General features: G+C 32.9%; 1 protein-coding gene across 1 annotated transcript in view; it reads right to left on the bottom strand.

The window, feature by feature from the left end:
* The window catches only part of MDGA2 (MAM domain containing glycosylphosphatidylinositol anchor 2), a 778,807-nt gene that overhangs the window by 166,245 nt on the left and 597,030 nt on the right, over positions 1-15,532 (bottom strand). Inside the window, 1 exon segment of the mRNA XM_041760034.1 lies at positions 9,820-10,113. Within this exon segment, the coding sequence (XP_041615968.1) occupies positions 9,820-10,113 (294 nt within the window).

The following is a 15,532-nucleotide window of genomic DNA, read 5'->3' as shown; positions in this document are numbered from 1 at the left end:
AGGACCCTCAGATCATGACCTGAGCTGAAATCAAGTCAGCTGCCTAACTGACTGAGTCACCGAGGTGCCCCTATCATTTCATACATTTCATGCAAATAGTTAAAATGCTAAGAAACTGTATCTCATTTTTTCTTAAATATTTTCAATTCCTGATTAATTTTTAGTATTTTCCACACTTGATTAATTTTTTAAAGTTAAATCCCTCTTTAATTGAAAAAAAAATGTTACTCAAGCTACATAACAATCTTTCTCAAGGAAAAACATTTTATTCCTTTCATTGAGAAACAATGTTAAAGAACAAAATCCACCATTTCCCAATTTCCAAGAAAGTTTTTTCCTTCTTTTGCTTTGAAAACAGTTTGGAGTTAAGAATAAAGAGTAATTTCACATATAAAATAAGTCTAATAAGTGTGAGATCAAGGGAGAATTTCTTTCAATTTTACAATGCACGGTGAGCTTAAGTCTCAAAGTTTTCTTTTGAAGAACTTTTGCTTTTTCCTACTAGAATCTTTAAGGCTTCAAGGAAATACTCATTTGCCAGAAGAAAGGAATTCATAGGAGATCAAATGATCTGATGGAACAGCATGAAATACAGCTACTCCCTTCCAAACCCAGATAAAAAGCCAAAAAAAAACTTACAGAGAAAGAATATAGGCACAGCAGTTCACAGAAGATGAGCGAAAGAATTTTTAAAAAGTAAGGTAAAATAAAAAAGTAAGGAATGTTGGAAACATACTTGCTCAATACATACAACTGTAATTATTATGATCAAATGAAGAAAAGTACTAAAGTAGAAGATTTACTAAGAAAGTTTAACAGGGCAGATGAAGAGTAGATGCATTTGAAAGGATGACAAAATCCTTTTCCCCTGCTGCATGAGAATCTGACCTTCTTCAAAGTTCTGCTCTGCTTCCCTGGTAACTTGACAAGGGAAGAATGTCAACTATGATTTTAGGCAACATTTCTGTATTAAATTGCTTCTGGATCGAGAGGGATAGGAATAGAGGAATAATATCTAACAGGATGCCATAGCTTTGAGCTTAGTGTAGTTAATGTAACTCCAGGGACTGGGAGTTGTGTCTATAACTTTGAACAAAAGACACTGGTTCCTGTGAGGCAGAGGATTCCACCCGAGTTCCCATCCCCAAATAATATTGCTCTTGTCTTCATATATAGGAACCATCATGTGGGTAGTGGACCTTAACCTGGGGTAATGTTACCCATTAACATTTGGGACATTTGGCAATGTTTAAAGAGATTTTTTTTTTTGTGTGTGTGTGTGTGTGTGTGTTATGACATGAGAAGAGATGTGCTACTGGCATCTCAAGATTAGAGGCCGGGAATGTCTAAAAATACCTGAAAATTAATATAACCCCCACATACAACAAATTATTACATTTCAGGCAGAATAATTCTATGTTGGGAGTTTATCCTGTGCCTTGGGACAGTTAGCAACATCCCTGGCCTCTGTGCACTAGATACCAAGAGCATCCCACCTTCTCCAATCATGACAAACATGCTTTCAGAATGTTCAAGTGTCCTTAGGAGTAGGAAGTGAGAGGACATGCTGGCAAGCTGTCGTTCCAATCTTATTGCTGTAAAGTGAATTTTATGCCATATCTGCCCCTGGTAGTCCCATGAGCTTGAATATAATTGAACCTTAAAAAACCCTCCAGTAAGTTATACAGTAAAGGAGTTTACTACTAGGTAAAAAGTTATTGACACAATAGAATGGAATATAACCCAAAATAACATAATGCATGCAAAGACAAAAAAAATCTGGGACTGGTATTAAATATCAAACTCTGATACTGGATCAAACAATTGATAATCACTAAAGACAAAATTGCTAGCAATAGACAACCTAAAATTCTATACCAATTCTATTTTTTGCAGGTGGACTAAATACTGGTTTAAATGTGTGTCTTCTGCTGAAGGGATACAAAATCAGGCCTTTTTCTCACAGTACTGGAAAAGTAATAGTTCCTTTTCCCCTACCCCTACTGGAAGCACAAGGAGGTTTTTCTCCAACATAAGCCACAAGGACCTGGTGGAGCAACTGGATAAAACTTGTAGTGTTGCTATAAAATACAAGACCAAATAAGAATTTGCGTCTCCTGAAACCACAGATGGAAGATGCACCATGTACCACAGAATTCTGTAGCTTTGCTGAAGGATTGCTGACTTCTTGCCAAGGATGGACTTAATTTCTAGGGCCTTATATTTCATGGACCAGATGAAATTACAGAAGCACACTTTCTCCCACAGACATATGAAGAAACTCCAGAGACTTTTCAAAAAATACAGACACATGAAGAGCAAATTTGATTGATCAAGTTTACCATTAACAAAAAAACATCTTCAGGGGGTGGTATAGGCTGAAATTACCTTACTGAACAAAGCAAGCAAAGAGGTAGAGAGAAAAAAGAAGAAAATTTCATCTGGGAGTAGGATTTCTTTTCAAAATTCCAGAAAAAAAAAAAAAAAAGAAAAAAAAGGCCAGTACTGGCCTATCATTCCTCAGTTCCTGATTGGTTTTATATAAAATGGATTAAATGCCTTTTTGACATTCTGTTTCTTACATTGTTACCTAACTTTTGAAATGCTTTTTTTTTTTTCTTAACCAGAGACACATCTCTTCTGCCCACTTTATATTTTCCTGTGTACTGAGCATTTTATTGGTGGTCTATTATTTAAAATAAATGGATAAAGTCACAGGCATGTTCATGGGATATATTATTGTAAACTGTGCACAATTTATTTGAATGTATTATTAGTAGTAGTAGTACCTTTTTATTTTCATGAGAGAAGAGCATGGTATTTGGAAAATGTCTGAATTCTATATTTGGGAAGAATACACTTATTTTTGGATGAGAGGTAAATCCCCTTTTAACTGAAATAAAAAAGTCACAGAATTTTTATTGTCACACATATATGCTTATATATGTATTTATGTTCACCTTTATTAGATAATATACTTCCATAAAATGAGAAATGAGGAAAAGATCCTGGGAAAAGAGACAGCATAAACTTTCTTCATTCAAAATGCACTTAATTTAATCACATATCTAAAGGTTTTCAGGGAAAAAAATGTCTTTTCAGTATTATGGAAATGCTGTTATCATCCACCTGAATCTATTTATGCACTACAATAGTGGACCAGGAGGACTTAAATAATAACATCAATAAACACAAGATTTGGTTGGATTAGAGTTGGATTGCTTTTAATCACTCTACTAATGCAGGCTGGTCCCCGTCTCCTTCTTTGTGTAGGCACTGAAAACAAAAATTTTAATGGATACATTTTTCTAAATATTAAACTATGCTTGGCTCTACATTAGGATAACACCAGAGATGCAACAAGGAAAAATTATAAATTCAGCTTCTTTACATGATCTATGTACTTACTGGATAAACCTACTCTTGTTCCAGACAATCTATACTCAATTGCTCAATAAAGACATCACATCTGCGTTCTACACTGAGATGCTCTTTAGTGAGAGAGAGACTTTCTCAGTTTTCTCTGACAATTTCCTTAGATGTTATCTACCCTGCTATCTTCTCTGGAAGAGTGAGGAAACAGGGAGCAAGCAGATTGCCTGAGATGGCAAAAGCAGTTCAGCCAAAGTAAATTCATTCTGAAAAGGCTTCACCCACTTGGGAAGCTCAATTTTCAATATATTTAAGAGTAATATAAAAATAAAATGTTTAAACATATTTGTTTTCAAGGCAGCTCCATTATAATTCCTCATTAAATCCATTGGGAAATGACGTAAGATATATTTATATGACATATTGACTTGAAGTACAAAATCAAGAATTTTATTTTATACAATTTAAATTGTACACCACCTCCTAAGACTATTGTTTCATTCTTCCAAAGAAAAGATCTTAACTACCTGGGGGGGGGGGAGAAAGTAGCATAAATATTAATGTTTTTAGAATATTAGCATTACCTTAGGGCTCAGTTGATTAATATTTCTAATAACTGCTGCAAACAAGAAAAAAGCATAGCCATTTAATTCAAATAAAAGGGCACTGGAAAATAAATGCTAAGTTCTATTCAATAATCATTAATGTTAAAATATGAAAAGCAAATGCTTAAAATATTATATTCTTAGTAAACTTAAAAGTTTTCCCCAACCCACATGCTAATGGAGTATATTAAAAATTCTCCCAGTGAGAAGATGGTGTGAATAATTTCTTACCAAGTAGAGTTTCAACATTAAACTTTTCCCAAGGATAGAGACCCTAGAAATGGATCAGAAGTCAAAAATCTACCAATTTGACAAGTGACTTTTGAGGAAGGCAATGATGAAATAATGACCAATACTTTTCAAAGAAGTATATCATCTAACATATATGTTGAAAACAATGTTTTACTTTGAAGTCCTAACCTTTTTTAAAGATATCTATCTATTATCTATCTATCTATCTATCTATCTATCATCTATCTATCATCTATCTATTTATTTATGAGAGGGAAAGCAAGCACACTCCCTGCCAAGCAGGGAGCCCAATCTGGGCTTGATCTCAGGACCCAGAGATCATGACCTGAGTCGACAGTAGGCACTTAACTGGCTGAGCCACCCAGGCGTCCCCTAACCTGTCTTGAGTAGACTGAACAGAAGACTATCAGGGAGGACCCTTCTCAAATACCAAGAGGCTTTCTAAAGTGGTGGGACTTAGGCAGGACTAGAATAGTGAAAAACAGTTGAGGAATTGGTGGGAACAGAAGGGAGGAGTAAGAGCATCCCTAAAGACTCAATGCTGAATTATCTTGTCTAATAATAGGCTGAGAAAGGATATACTGAATAATATGAAATTAGGAAAGGCATCTGGGTAAGTAGGCTACTGAGCAGGAAGCCCTTTTGTTGTTCTACTAATAAATTAAAATTCTTGTCCATTCATTTATAAATTCCTTTGAATAGCCTTTAACATCTTGCTGTGTAAAGGTAAATTGCTCCCTTGTTTCTTCTTTTATTAATAGTTACTTTGTCTCTTGTATTAGCTTTAATCTCTAGTCACACTGTTATTTTCAGAACAATTTTGCTGTTTTAAAAAAAAATCCAAAAATTAGTTAGAGTCACTCAATAAGTCATTCTATATATCTTAATACTATAGAAAATTACTCCAGTTGTCTACAAATAATAAGCAAGTAGGTTCCAGTACATTCTGATCTGTATTTAAGGTTTCTTTTTCTTTATAAGGTCCATGATCTTCTTGTTAGTGGCCAAGGACAAACCGCCCCAAGATGGGTCACTTTGGCATGAAGATTATTTTGAATTAAAAAGCAATCCAAACCCAGTAGATTCAGGAAAAACTCTTGACCTTCTCTGTCAATTGCCTACAAAGAATTTAGATAGAGAGCCTTCTCCAGGAAGAGAGCTATCACCATGGATAACTACATTATGCTATAAACTAGGCTAGGATAGGCAGGGAGGAACCTAGCAAGGCCTGTTTGACCAAAGTTCTATATGTCCCCTTGTTTCTCAGTAATCTAACAAACATTTGTTGAACAAACATTTACTCTTTGTCGTCTTTCTGTGAATTGCATCCCTTCTCTTTTGAGTATCACATTCCTAACCCCTTCTTCTGTTTCTGAATGACACAGGTACCTCATTTTGCCTGAGTGTCTCTGGAATTTCCATGTCTGTTGGATTCCCTGTATAAATGAAATTAAATTTTATTTTCTCCTATTAATCTGTATTGGAGGCACAACAAATGTGCATATATATAATGAAGCTTTAATAATAAAAGTGACATTCAATGCAGTATATATCTTCTCCAACTGATTTTCAAGAAAATGTATTTCAAAATATACTCATTTTACTAGAAGATATTACCAGTGCTTTTGAGATCAAATCATTTAAAGGATAGCTTTTATTAAAATAAAATGTTCTAGTTTAAGAAATTAAATTCATAGTACATAATAAATAGACTTATATAATGCAAATATAAGAAAAACACCAATAAAGCTTGTGTACTTTAAAAGAAAAAAGGAAAAGAACAATTTCCTTTAGGAAGACAATAGGCATATCTTAGTTTCATCTTTTAACATACATAAATATATATTTGAAAATATTCATGCAATGGCATTTTTATTTAAATAATATTCAATATTCAAATGATCAGTACTCTAATGAGTAAATGAAACATTATTTAATTTTTATTATATTATTACTGTTACTTTGTTAGGAATTGTTCTAGTTTTGTTTAATAAGCTCTGTACATACTATGATTTTTAAATGATATGGACCAATTAACACATATAACTTTTATTTTCAAAGAATCTATTGTAATAGAATAAAAATGCCTCAAATAAAAATGAACTTGAAAGTGAAAATAATTAATATACAGTTCCAAAAATATAGAGATGAAATTAAATAATAGTTGAAAATTTGATGGCCGGTTATTAAAACTTTACACTGTACTTCATAGTTTCACCTAGAAATTTTTTAAAAATTGAGATTAATTTTGTCACTATTTTTCAAACTTTTTCTTTAAAGATTGTATTTATTTATTCATGAGAGATACAGAGAGGCAGAGACATATGCAGAGGGAGAAGCAGGCTCCCTGATGGGAGCCTGATGCAGGATTCAATTCCAGAACCCTGGGATTGTGCCCTGAGCTGAAAGCAGATGCTCAACCACTGAGCCATCCAGGCATCCCTATTTTTCAAAATTTTACAATTATATTTGCAACTACCTATCCTGGCCCATATTATTTGTGATAATTGGCAATTTTCATAGTTAAAATATTATAATATTTTTTTCTTTCCAGGAATGAGCAACGTGCACAGGAACTTAATAATTTGAATTACTTCATTTTGGTGATTTAGCTACTCTTAATAGGATATAGAATGGTGTAAAATACCTTGAGGCTTCCGTAACTTGTTAAATCATTCTTTATCTACACCTTTTAAGAAGAAGCAAATTAACTGCAGATAGTAAATAATTCAAAAAGTTTTAGTAAAATGACTGCTTTATAATTTTAATTAAACATTAGGTAACAATAAATCTCATTTGGTAATTTAGAGCATTAAACTAAATGGAGTATTCCATCACTTATGGAATATGTACAATCTCATCAAAGTCCTATATACAATTACTTCTAAGCTCCTTTATTCCTTTTTATCAGCTATTGTTTAATTGGACACAGTAAAACTAAACAAGGAAAAATATGTGCCTTAGAAACACCAAGTTTTTGTTTGTTTCTTATTTACTATGATGATCACCTTTTTCGTTCTTTACATTTTGGATCATAAAATTAAATATAAGTACATGTATGTATTATGTAGTGCATGTGTGTGTAAAGTGGACTGTCCCAGAATTTGCCAATGTAATAAATATTATAAGAAAGGAAATCATAATAAAGTGTAGAGGTAAAGTCCTGAAAAAGGTGTTTCATAAATGTTAGAATAATTTTACATCTTCTTCATACACTCAAACACTTTTAGGTGTCATACTCTATGCAACAAGTCCTCAAATACTCGTGAAATCTAAATAATAAAAACCAGGCATGTAATAAGAAAGGGGTATGCAATATATTTATTCTTACTCCACTTATTACCATTCCATTTGTTACCACTTATATTTACTCAATAGAGCTAATGGATAGCTAAATGCAAAATATGTTATGCTGAGAATACAAAATATATATAAAGCCAAGCTTGTAGCTGCAGTGATGTAACTATTTGCTGAAGACAATATAAACACATGCACATACATATATGCATACGTGTGTGCACATGTATATGAAATAACTTACTATTTTATATTTATATGGATATTTCCCACACCTAGCATGACTGAGGTTAAGCACAATTATCATATTATCTTCATGATTTTAAGAAATTACTATAAAAATTGAAATGTTTATAATTTTTTAAAAAATCAGAATTCCTGCATTATTAATTACGAAGGAATAAGCCTTGGTTAGGCATGCAGGTTGGACTTGCTGGCAGGGATTACGTGCCTAGAAAGTCAACATTTGATTCACTCAGGAATAATCTTGAGTTGTTACCATTTATTTGTACTTGGCAAACGCTCAGATACATAATCAAATTCTTCACCAGAACTGGGAATACATGAAAGGGAGCTTCTTCAAAGCCATGATGGCATCCTCACCTGAAACTGGCAAGACTGCTGGAATCCAGCTTTAATTCAAAATTCCCTAGAATCAATGGGTTCCATAACTTTGATTTGAATTGGAGCTTCCCTGAAAAGGTGTGAGCAGAGTGAAATTTGTAGCCCTAATAGCTTTAGGAACTTGGAAGCTTTGTGCCTAATCCAGAGGAAGCATTCCAAACTGTATCAGTTTCCTCTAAGGTCACTGAAAAGTATCTTTTTTTGTTTTTTGAGAATTGAAGAGAAGTTTCTCTTTTTTAATTATTTTCTTTTGTTTCTTTTTTCTGTCTGGAAGCTGTTTTCACACGACCCTCCGACCCATGAGTTTGTCATGAGTACAAAGACCAGTAGGAAAAAGCAATACTAAAGTGCTGAATAAAACTTGCTATCTAAAAGCTGTGTTATTTGGAAACAAACAAAGTCATAATCAATTGCCAAGGTCTTTGGCAAATATCAGTTTGCAAATTTATAGCACAGATAGCAAACTAGAATCTGTGTTTCTATAGCATGGGGACAAGGAATGGTTAAGCAGTGCCCAGAACCTTGCTCTTCTCCCCACAATTCACATAACTCATTGTAAATGAACTTAATTATCAGTTCCAAACATAATCCTTTCATATTTCAATTATCCTTTCAGATTTAAAGTCAGTTAATTCAGTCTGCCAACATCCTTAAATCTAATATAAAAAGAGACATTTTTGGACTAAATTCTATTTTCCATTTTCTGAGTTACAGAGCCATAGAAAAGAAACAACATCATTGTTTACTGAAGTGTATAGTTTCATCTAATTCATTCATATTCTTAAAGACTTTGCCACCATGTATTTAACAAATTATATATCAATTAAAACTCCCAGCAGCACTATTGGAGTTTGAGCAGATTGTGTTTAGTTTACTTCTCTCTTTTGGCACTATCAGTACCACCTGCCTTCCAAATTACCAGAGCATCCTCTAATAACACAACACCAGGGACATCATTAAACTTTTTCTTACATTTATGAATTTAGATACTTTTAATGCTAAAAGCAAATTCAAAGCACATGATATCTACAATTTTTTTTGTCAGAACTGTAATTTCAATAAGAAGAGTTAAAAATCTATTATATTTAACTCTCACAGTTAAACCATTTTCTCTTAATAAAATCAAGCAAAAATTCAGTACGGAATATTTGAATTATTTCTGTTTTACTAGATAATTATGTAACATACTCTTACAACTTCAGATATGCAAACATAGCATTTCAATTATCAAGTCTCTACAATTTAAGTGAAGGGATGCTTTGAAATAGGTGGATAATTGGGGCAAAGGGCATGCACTTGCCTGAAGTGGAAACAAGAACTGTGAAAACAAAATATTAGGGTAATCTGAATTGGCAATTATTTCCAGTCTCCACTTTGCTTCATTGCACATAGCCAGTTTTTAACCATTAAATGTGTTGATTCTTTGGCATTAACCAACCACAGAATACAATCATAATCATCATACACACACATCGACACTATTCTTTTCTATTAGTACAAGCTCAAGCAATAGGCAGATTTAGGAAAAACTATAGCTTAAATTGTCTAGTGATAATGTAGAAACATTTTACCCTAACCCAATCACAAAGTCCACTTCATTTCACTAGCAGAATAACTGTATCCTTTCTTCCCTTCCCCTAATGGGACACAAAGAAAAAAAAATACTTACACTGCACAATGAGCTGCACCAAGGCTTCTCTTGGTTTCACATTAAATCCATTGTATTGGCTGGTTTGACATCTGTACATTCCTGACATTTCTCTAGATACATTCACAATCCTCAGTGTTCCGTCATAACTCTCCATTTGCATTGACCCATCAGGCATTGCCACTTCTTTATCCGCTCTAGACCAGAGGATGATGGGCTTAGGTTTTCCAGTTACTTGACACTGCAGTTCTATTGTGTCCCCTTCTCTGGTGACCAGAGGTGATTTTTCCTGTGGAACAGTCAGATTGGGTGGAACTTGAAATGGGAAAAAGAAAATTTTTCAAGGTTAGTATAAACTGGTAAAGCATATTCAAACACAGAAAATCATAAGGAAACAATTTCTGCTGGTTGAAGAAGTGTGACAATTCAGATGACAAAAACAATAGAGACCTGGGAGTAAGTGGCACATACTCTCACTTAAAAGAATTTTGAATTGTTTTCCCACAATTCTTACAAATGAGGTCTTCAAACATTAGCAAAATAAATAAAGCATTAAATTGGAACATAAATGGTCAACATAGAACAATCTACTCAATGACTTGTCATTATCAGCCATTAACTGGGTTTTTAATATCTGCATTTCACAGAAGAGTGATCCTGCTTGCTGAAGGTAGGATTCAGCTTTTCAGTCTTATTTCCTATGCTGTTATCTCTTTCCCAAGGATGCTATAGGAAAGGCATAAGAGACATTATCAACTTAGCTGGCACAGTAAATACCAAATAATAGGAAAAGGAAAAAGAAGAAACTCTGACATAAAACCAGAACTTTTGACTCTGGTACAGAAACTGTTGCCAAATTGCTAAAGTTTACGGATTGTTTTCTCCCTAACGGAAATGGAATGGAACAAATGACTTACAAGGCCACACTCTGAGAATCCACTCACGATATTCTTCTCCTTGGACTTTTAATATTTTTTTAACATTTGAATTTCATATAATTTCCTTTTAAGACATTTTGACATAATTGTAAATAGTTTGTCATAATTTGCCTCTTTCTGTAAATTAATTTTAAGTAAATACTCCAAAAGATATTCAACAATATAAATATTGTAATTTTTTCAAGTAAAGCTAATTTCTGATTTTACTGAAGATGTTTATGAGAGGGTCATCTTACTGGAAATTACTTTACTGTGCTGGAATGCATTTATGTTAGGGTTTAGTGAAAAGCATGAGCCAATAAAAGGCAAGTACTATCCAAAGTGTTTTGTTACAAGCCATATCACTTGTCCCATTGAAGACTTTTATTTGTTATACAAATATATATGAAATCCATTGTATTTGTGCAATAAAATATCTATCAAAAAAGTATGGCTAACTTTGAATGCCAGAATAACAAGAAATATATGAATAATTCTATCCTTCTGAGAAATGCCATATGCTCCTTTTGGAGGTAATACTGCGTATATGGATAAAAAGTACTGTTTTATTCTCCCTATTAGCATTACTATGTTCCAGTGCCCAGGAACAAAACCAAACATAATTAATTTTTAAATTATTTTTCAACTTATGTTGAAATGCTATTGCTCTTATTACACATGGAAAAAATAAATTCAAGTCCAAAATGATAGGAGAGTTAATTATCTGGCTATTTAAGTATCTTCATGTCTATTTTTTCATTTAATTCCTTACTTCTTATTTTTTAAAAAAACTAGTTAAGTAATGCATACATCTTAGAAATTAGAAAATATGAAACATTAACCACCACCTTCTTGAAGTAGATACATACATTCCAGAATTTGGCATTAATATATTTTTTAAAATGCTGACATTTAAAAAAACCTACATGGTAACTAATTTGATTAAATAGCTAACTTCTGTAAATATAAAAAAAAAATGACCTAGTTAAATAATTTGTTCTTTTTGAAATGAACCACGAGGGAATGATGCAATTCTAAGCAGTACCATGTAGAAGAAGCTGTAATATTTACTCACCCTCCATTAGAAAGCACACAGAATGACAGCAATAACCTCTGCATTTAATATTAATTATGCCCCTACTGTGTGCCAGGCATAATTAGAAGTTTTACATTTTCATTCCCTTGAATCCTAAGGATCGAATATTTAATATTAAAATTTAGCAAGTGAGAACATTGAGAATAAGACAGGATAAATACTTTGATTCAAACAAAAGTCAAATTGAAGCTAATTTATACCAGGTGGCCAACGTTGAAACGTGACCTCTGTAGCAGTCTCCAGTAAACTATGGTCTCTGGAATGAATAGCTTGAGTTAGCACTGGACACCCCCCTCCTCCTGCTCATGACTGCTGTGCTCCCAGGGATAAATTGGACCGATTTTTATTGTCTCAGGTAGAAATGTGAATGGATAAATTACACATATTTTGCAAATGACCATATCTATCTATATCTTATATATCTATATTTACCTTATATATATTTTTCTATATATATTAGAATATTTCATATGTATGTCAAAATTGCTTATAAAATACCCAAGCCAAATATATGTCCAAATTCTGATGAATCTTTGTGAAATAAATTAAAATAAATGATAAGTTAAAAGACTATTTAATGAAGTGTTCTTGTTTGAGATCTTTTTTCCAAAAACAAGCCATATGACCTTAACCAAGCTTAATTACTCTATTAATTTCTTCATTTTTGAAACTAAGAATTTGTACTTTATAAGCTCCAAGGCTATTAATGTCCTGACTGTAAAAACAAATAATAGAACATGAGGACAGAATGGTGCTAAATTAAAGAGTTTATTTTCTGAATAGGGAAACAGGATGAATACTCACCTAAATACATTAGACCATTCTAAAAAAAAAAAAAAGATAGTGGACCAGCTATATAAACTTTTTGACTTTTACATGCTACAAAGTTCAAAAACTCCCTTTAGAAATTTGTTATTTACTAGGAAACATTCCTTCCTACATAATCAAAATTACAGAAATGTAAGCCTCAGTTTTAATCTAGATTAAAATAAAAATAGATTTTTAAAATAAATTAGCCCAATTTTTGCTAAATAGCAAAGTCCAACTGAAAAACAGTTTATTTTCCATCTCTTTTATGAGGCGTTTAAAATCTTGGAATCAGAGTTAATCTTTCTTTGCAATGTTCTTGGCGAAGAAGACCTTATCACTTCTCAAAGTTTTGATAGGCTCCTCCCTCCCTCTTCTCATTACATTTTTCATTCTCCAGAATTCTGCAGTCACCTCTCTTAATTATTACTATAAATTTCCCTGTTAAGAGATCTCATTTTTTTTTCTCACAGATTTCTCTCTTTTATATGTTGAAAATACAAATTCTAACTTTATCCCAAGGCTTTCAGTCTATGATTGCAGCTTAATTCTATATCCCAAAAGTCTTTCAAATCCCCAAACCTAAGTACAATTTATTTCTTGACTTAGTTTGGTAGTTAATTTTCAACATACTTCATCTGCTAACTGAAAGCCACTGTTTTCTTTGTTTTATCATTTCCTCTTGCTCACCACTTCAATCAGCTGCATTGGTTCCTCCATCAAAAATGTCTCCCATATCTGCTTATTTCTTTTCATGGCTATAGGTAGAGTTCTCAGTAGAATCAATCATTTTCTCTTCTTGTGACACCACAATAAGTGGTCCCTGTCACCAGCCTAATTCTTCCAGCCTTCCTGTTACCCTGTTATTAGATTCATCATCTTAAATACAATTTTTCTCCATGCCATTATGAAAATTGCAATACTCATTGAGAGTGTCCGTCACAATACTGTTTTAACTTAAAAGAACTTAAAACAGCCTGACAGATTCATTAAATAAATCCTGGTGTAGTTACACAATAAAATATGATGAAGCCTTTTGAATGATGACATAATAGACTTTATATTTATTGATAAAGATGCTCATATTGTTAGAAAAGCATCCTCCTGCATAGTATGAAGAGTTATAACCATGGCTTAGTGAGTAAAAGATATTACTAAGCACTCTAAACAATAGTGTCAAATTTTTATATTAAAAAAAAAAAGGCATGCCGATGAATGCTACAAAGGAATTTATTAAAGGGAAGAAAACATAGACTTTATATTGTTAGTATCCAGCACTTTATTTTGCATGTGATAGGAATGTAGAAAAACATGTTATGCTGAATGTACAAATTAAGACAAGAAGGTAATTGTGCACTGATTAAGGGAAGAGCAAGATACATATATGGTAAATCTAGGAGAAAAGAAAATCCAGAAGGAACTATATCAAAACACTAACAGTGGTTCTCTCAGAGTGTGGGATTATTGATGAATTTTACTCCTTGTACATTTCCCTTCCTCTTTCACTCTTCTACAATATATGCAAAGTATATTAGCATGTTACAGACTCCCAGAAGCTTAGGGAAACCTAAAATATTAATGCAACCTATTTTCCAAAGCTCTTCTGATAAAAACTCCATTTTTTAACACAAATAACACAAATGTATCACCTGGGTATGGTAATCTGGACAACATAGTCTGAAAAACGCTCACTCTTAAAACATTAATTCTTAAAAAAAAAAAAAAAAAAACAACAACATTAATTCTTGCAGTTTCACTGACTGGTGAACCTCAGTGCTCTTGAATATGCATTTCTGTCCTATGTTCAGCGGATTTGGCCCTTGTTGACTTCTAGGAGCCCCTGCCTACCTCATGTGTTGAGATTCAGTTCAGATACTACCACTTTTGTCATAACTGCCTACACCTAGGCTGGGTTGGTTGCTCACTTGTCCAGGCCACATATTACACTGTGTACTCTTTTGACATGTACTTTTGGTTTACTCTCTATTTTCTCCCACATCTTTTTCCCTAACTGGACATCTCCTTGAAAGCAGTCCCTCAGACTGTACGGAAGCATTCTGTGTCCACAGTGCCCTGCTTCCCTGCTTAGCACAAATCAGGAAGTCATGAAATAACTGAAGAAGGAAGGGAGGGAGAGAGGGTGAAAAGAGTAAGAAGGTGAGATAAAAATCTGAATATTAATAGAAATAAATATAATAGACATAAATCATAAATATTTTAAAACAAAAGCAATAAATAATGAGATATCGTACTTCTGTAATTAAGCCCATATAAGTAGCAGAATCTTCTGCAAAATAGGTTGTTAGTATAGATTTTAGATGCGGTATATCTTGAAATGCATGTGGGTGTGTGAGAAAGTTGAGAGTCAAACAAGGAGTCCTCTAGCTTTTCTTTTGCCTTTCATTTAAAAATTGGAATAGATAAGTTGTAAAAAAGAAAAAAAAAAAGGAAAGAGAAAAAGGAAAAAGCTAGCTTGAGGACATGCCATTTATCATTTGTCATAATGTTTTTAATCCTTTCTCTAATCAAATAAATTATTTTTTCTTGAAATACTGTCTCCAGGGAAAGCAACAAACTAAGTAGAAAAATTTGAAATGTCTGCACCTTGTGAGATCCACATTTATCCACAGTGTACTCAGTAGAAAACATTTCCTCCTGGTAAAAACACAAAGGTACATTTTATGACATAGATTATACATGCCTTTATTTTGATTTCTCTTATCTGAAATGCTACTGTAGAAGATGCTATAATCAGAGAAACCTGAAAACCATATGACACCAAAGTTTCTCATTCCAAACATAAATAGACAAGTAATTTAAACTGGTTTTCTGTCAACATTTCCGTTGTATCACAGACTGATGTAAAACAAATATAGAAAATTCAAATGTTTTCATTTCTTCATTGAGAAGGAAG

The sequence above is a fragment of the Vulpes lagopus genome, chromosome 6, assembly GCF_018345385.1.
Source record: "Vulpes lagopus strain Blue_001 chromosome 6, ASM1834538v1, whole genome shotgun sequence".
In the NCBI taxonomy this organism is placed as follows: domain Eukaryota; kingdom Metazoa; phylum Chordata; class Mammalia; order Carnivora; family Canidae; genus Vulpes; species Vulpes lagopus.
Note: the sequence above shows the minus strand (reverse complement) of the source record. Positions and strands in the feature narration are given on the sequence as shown.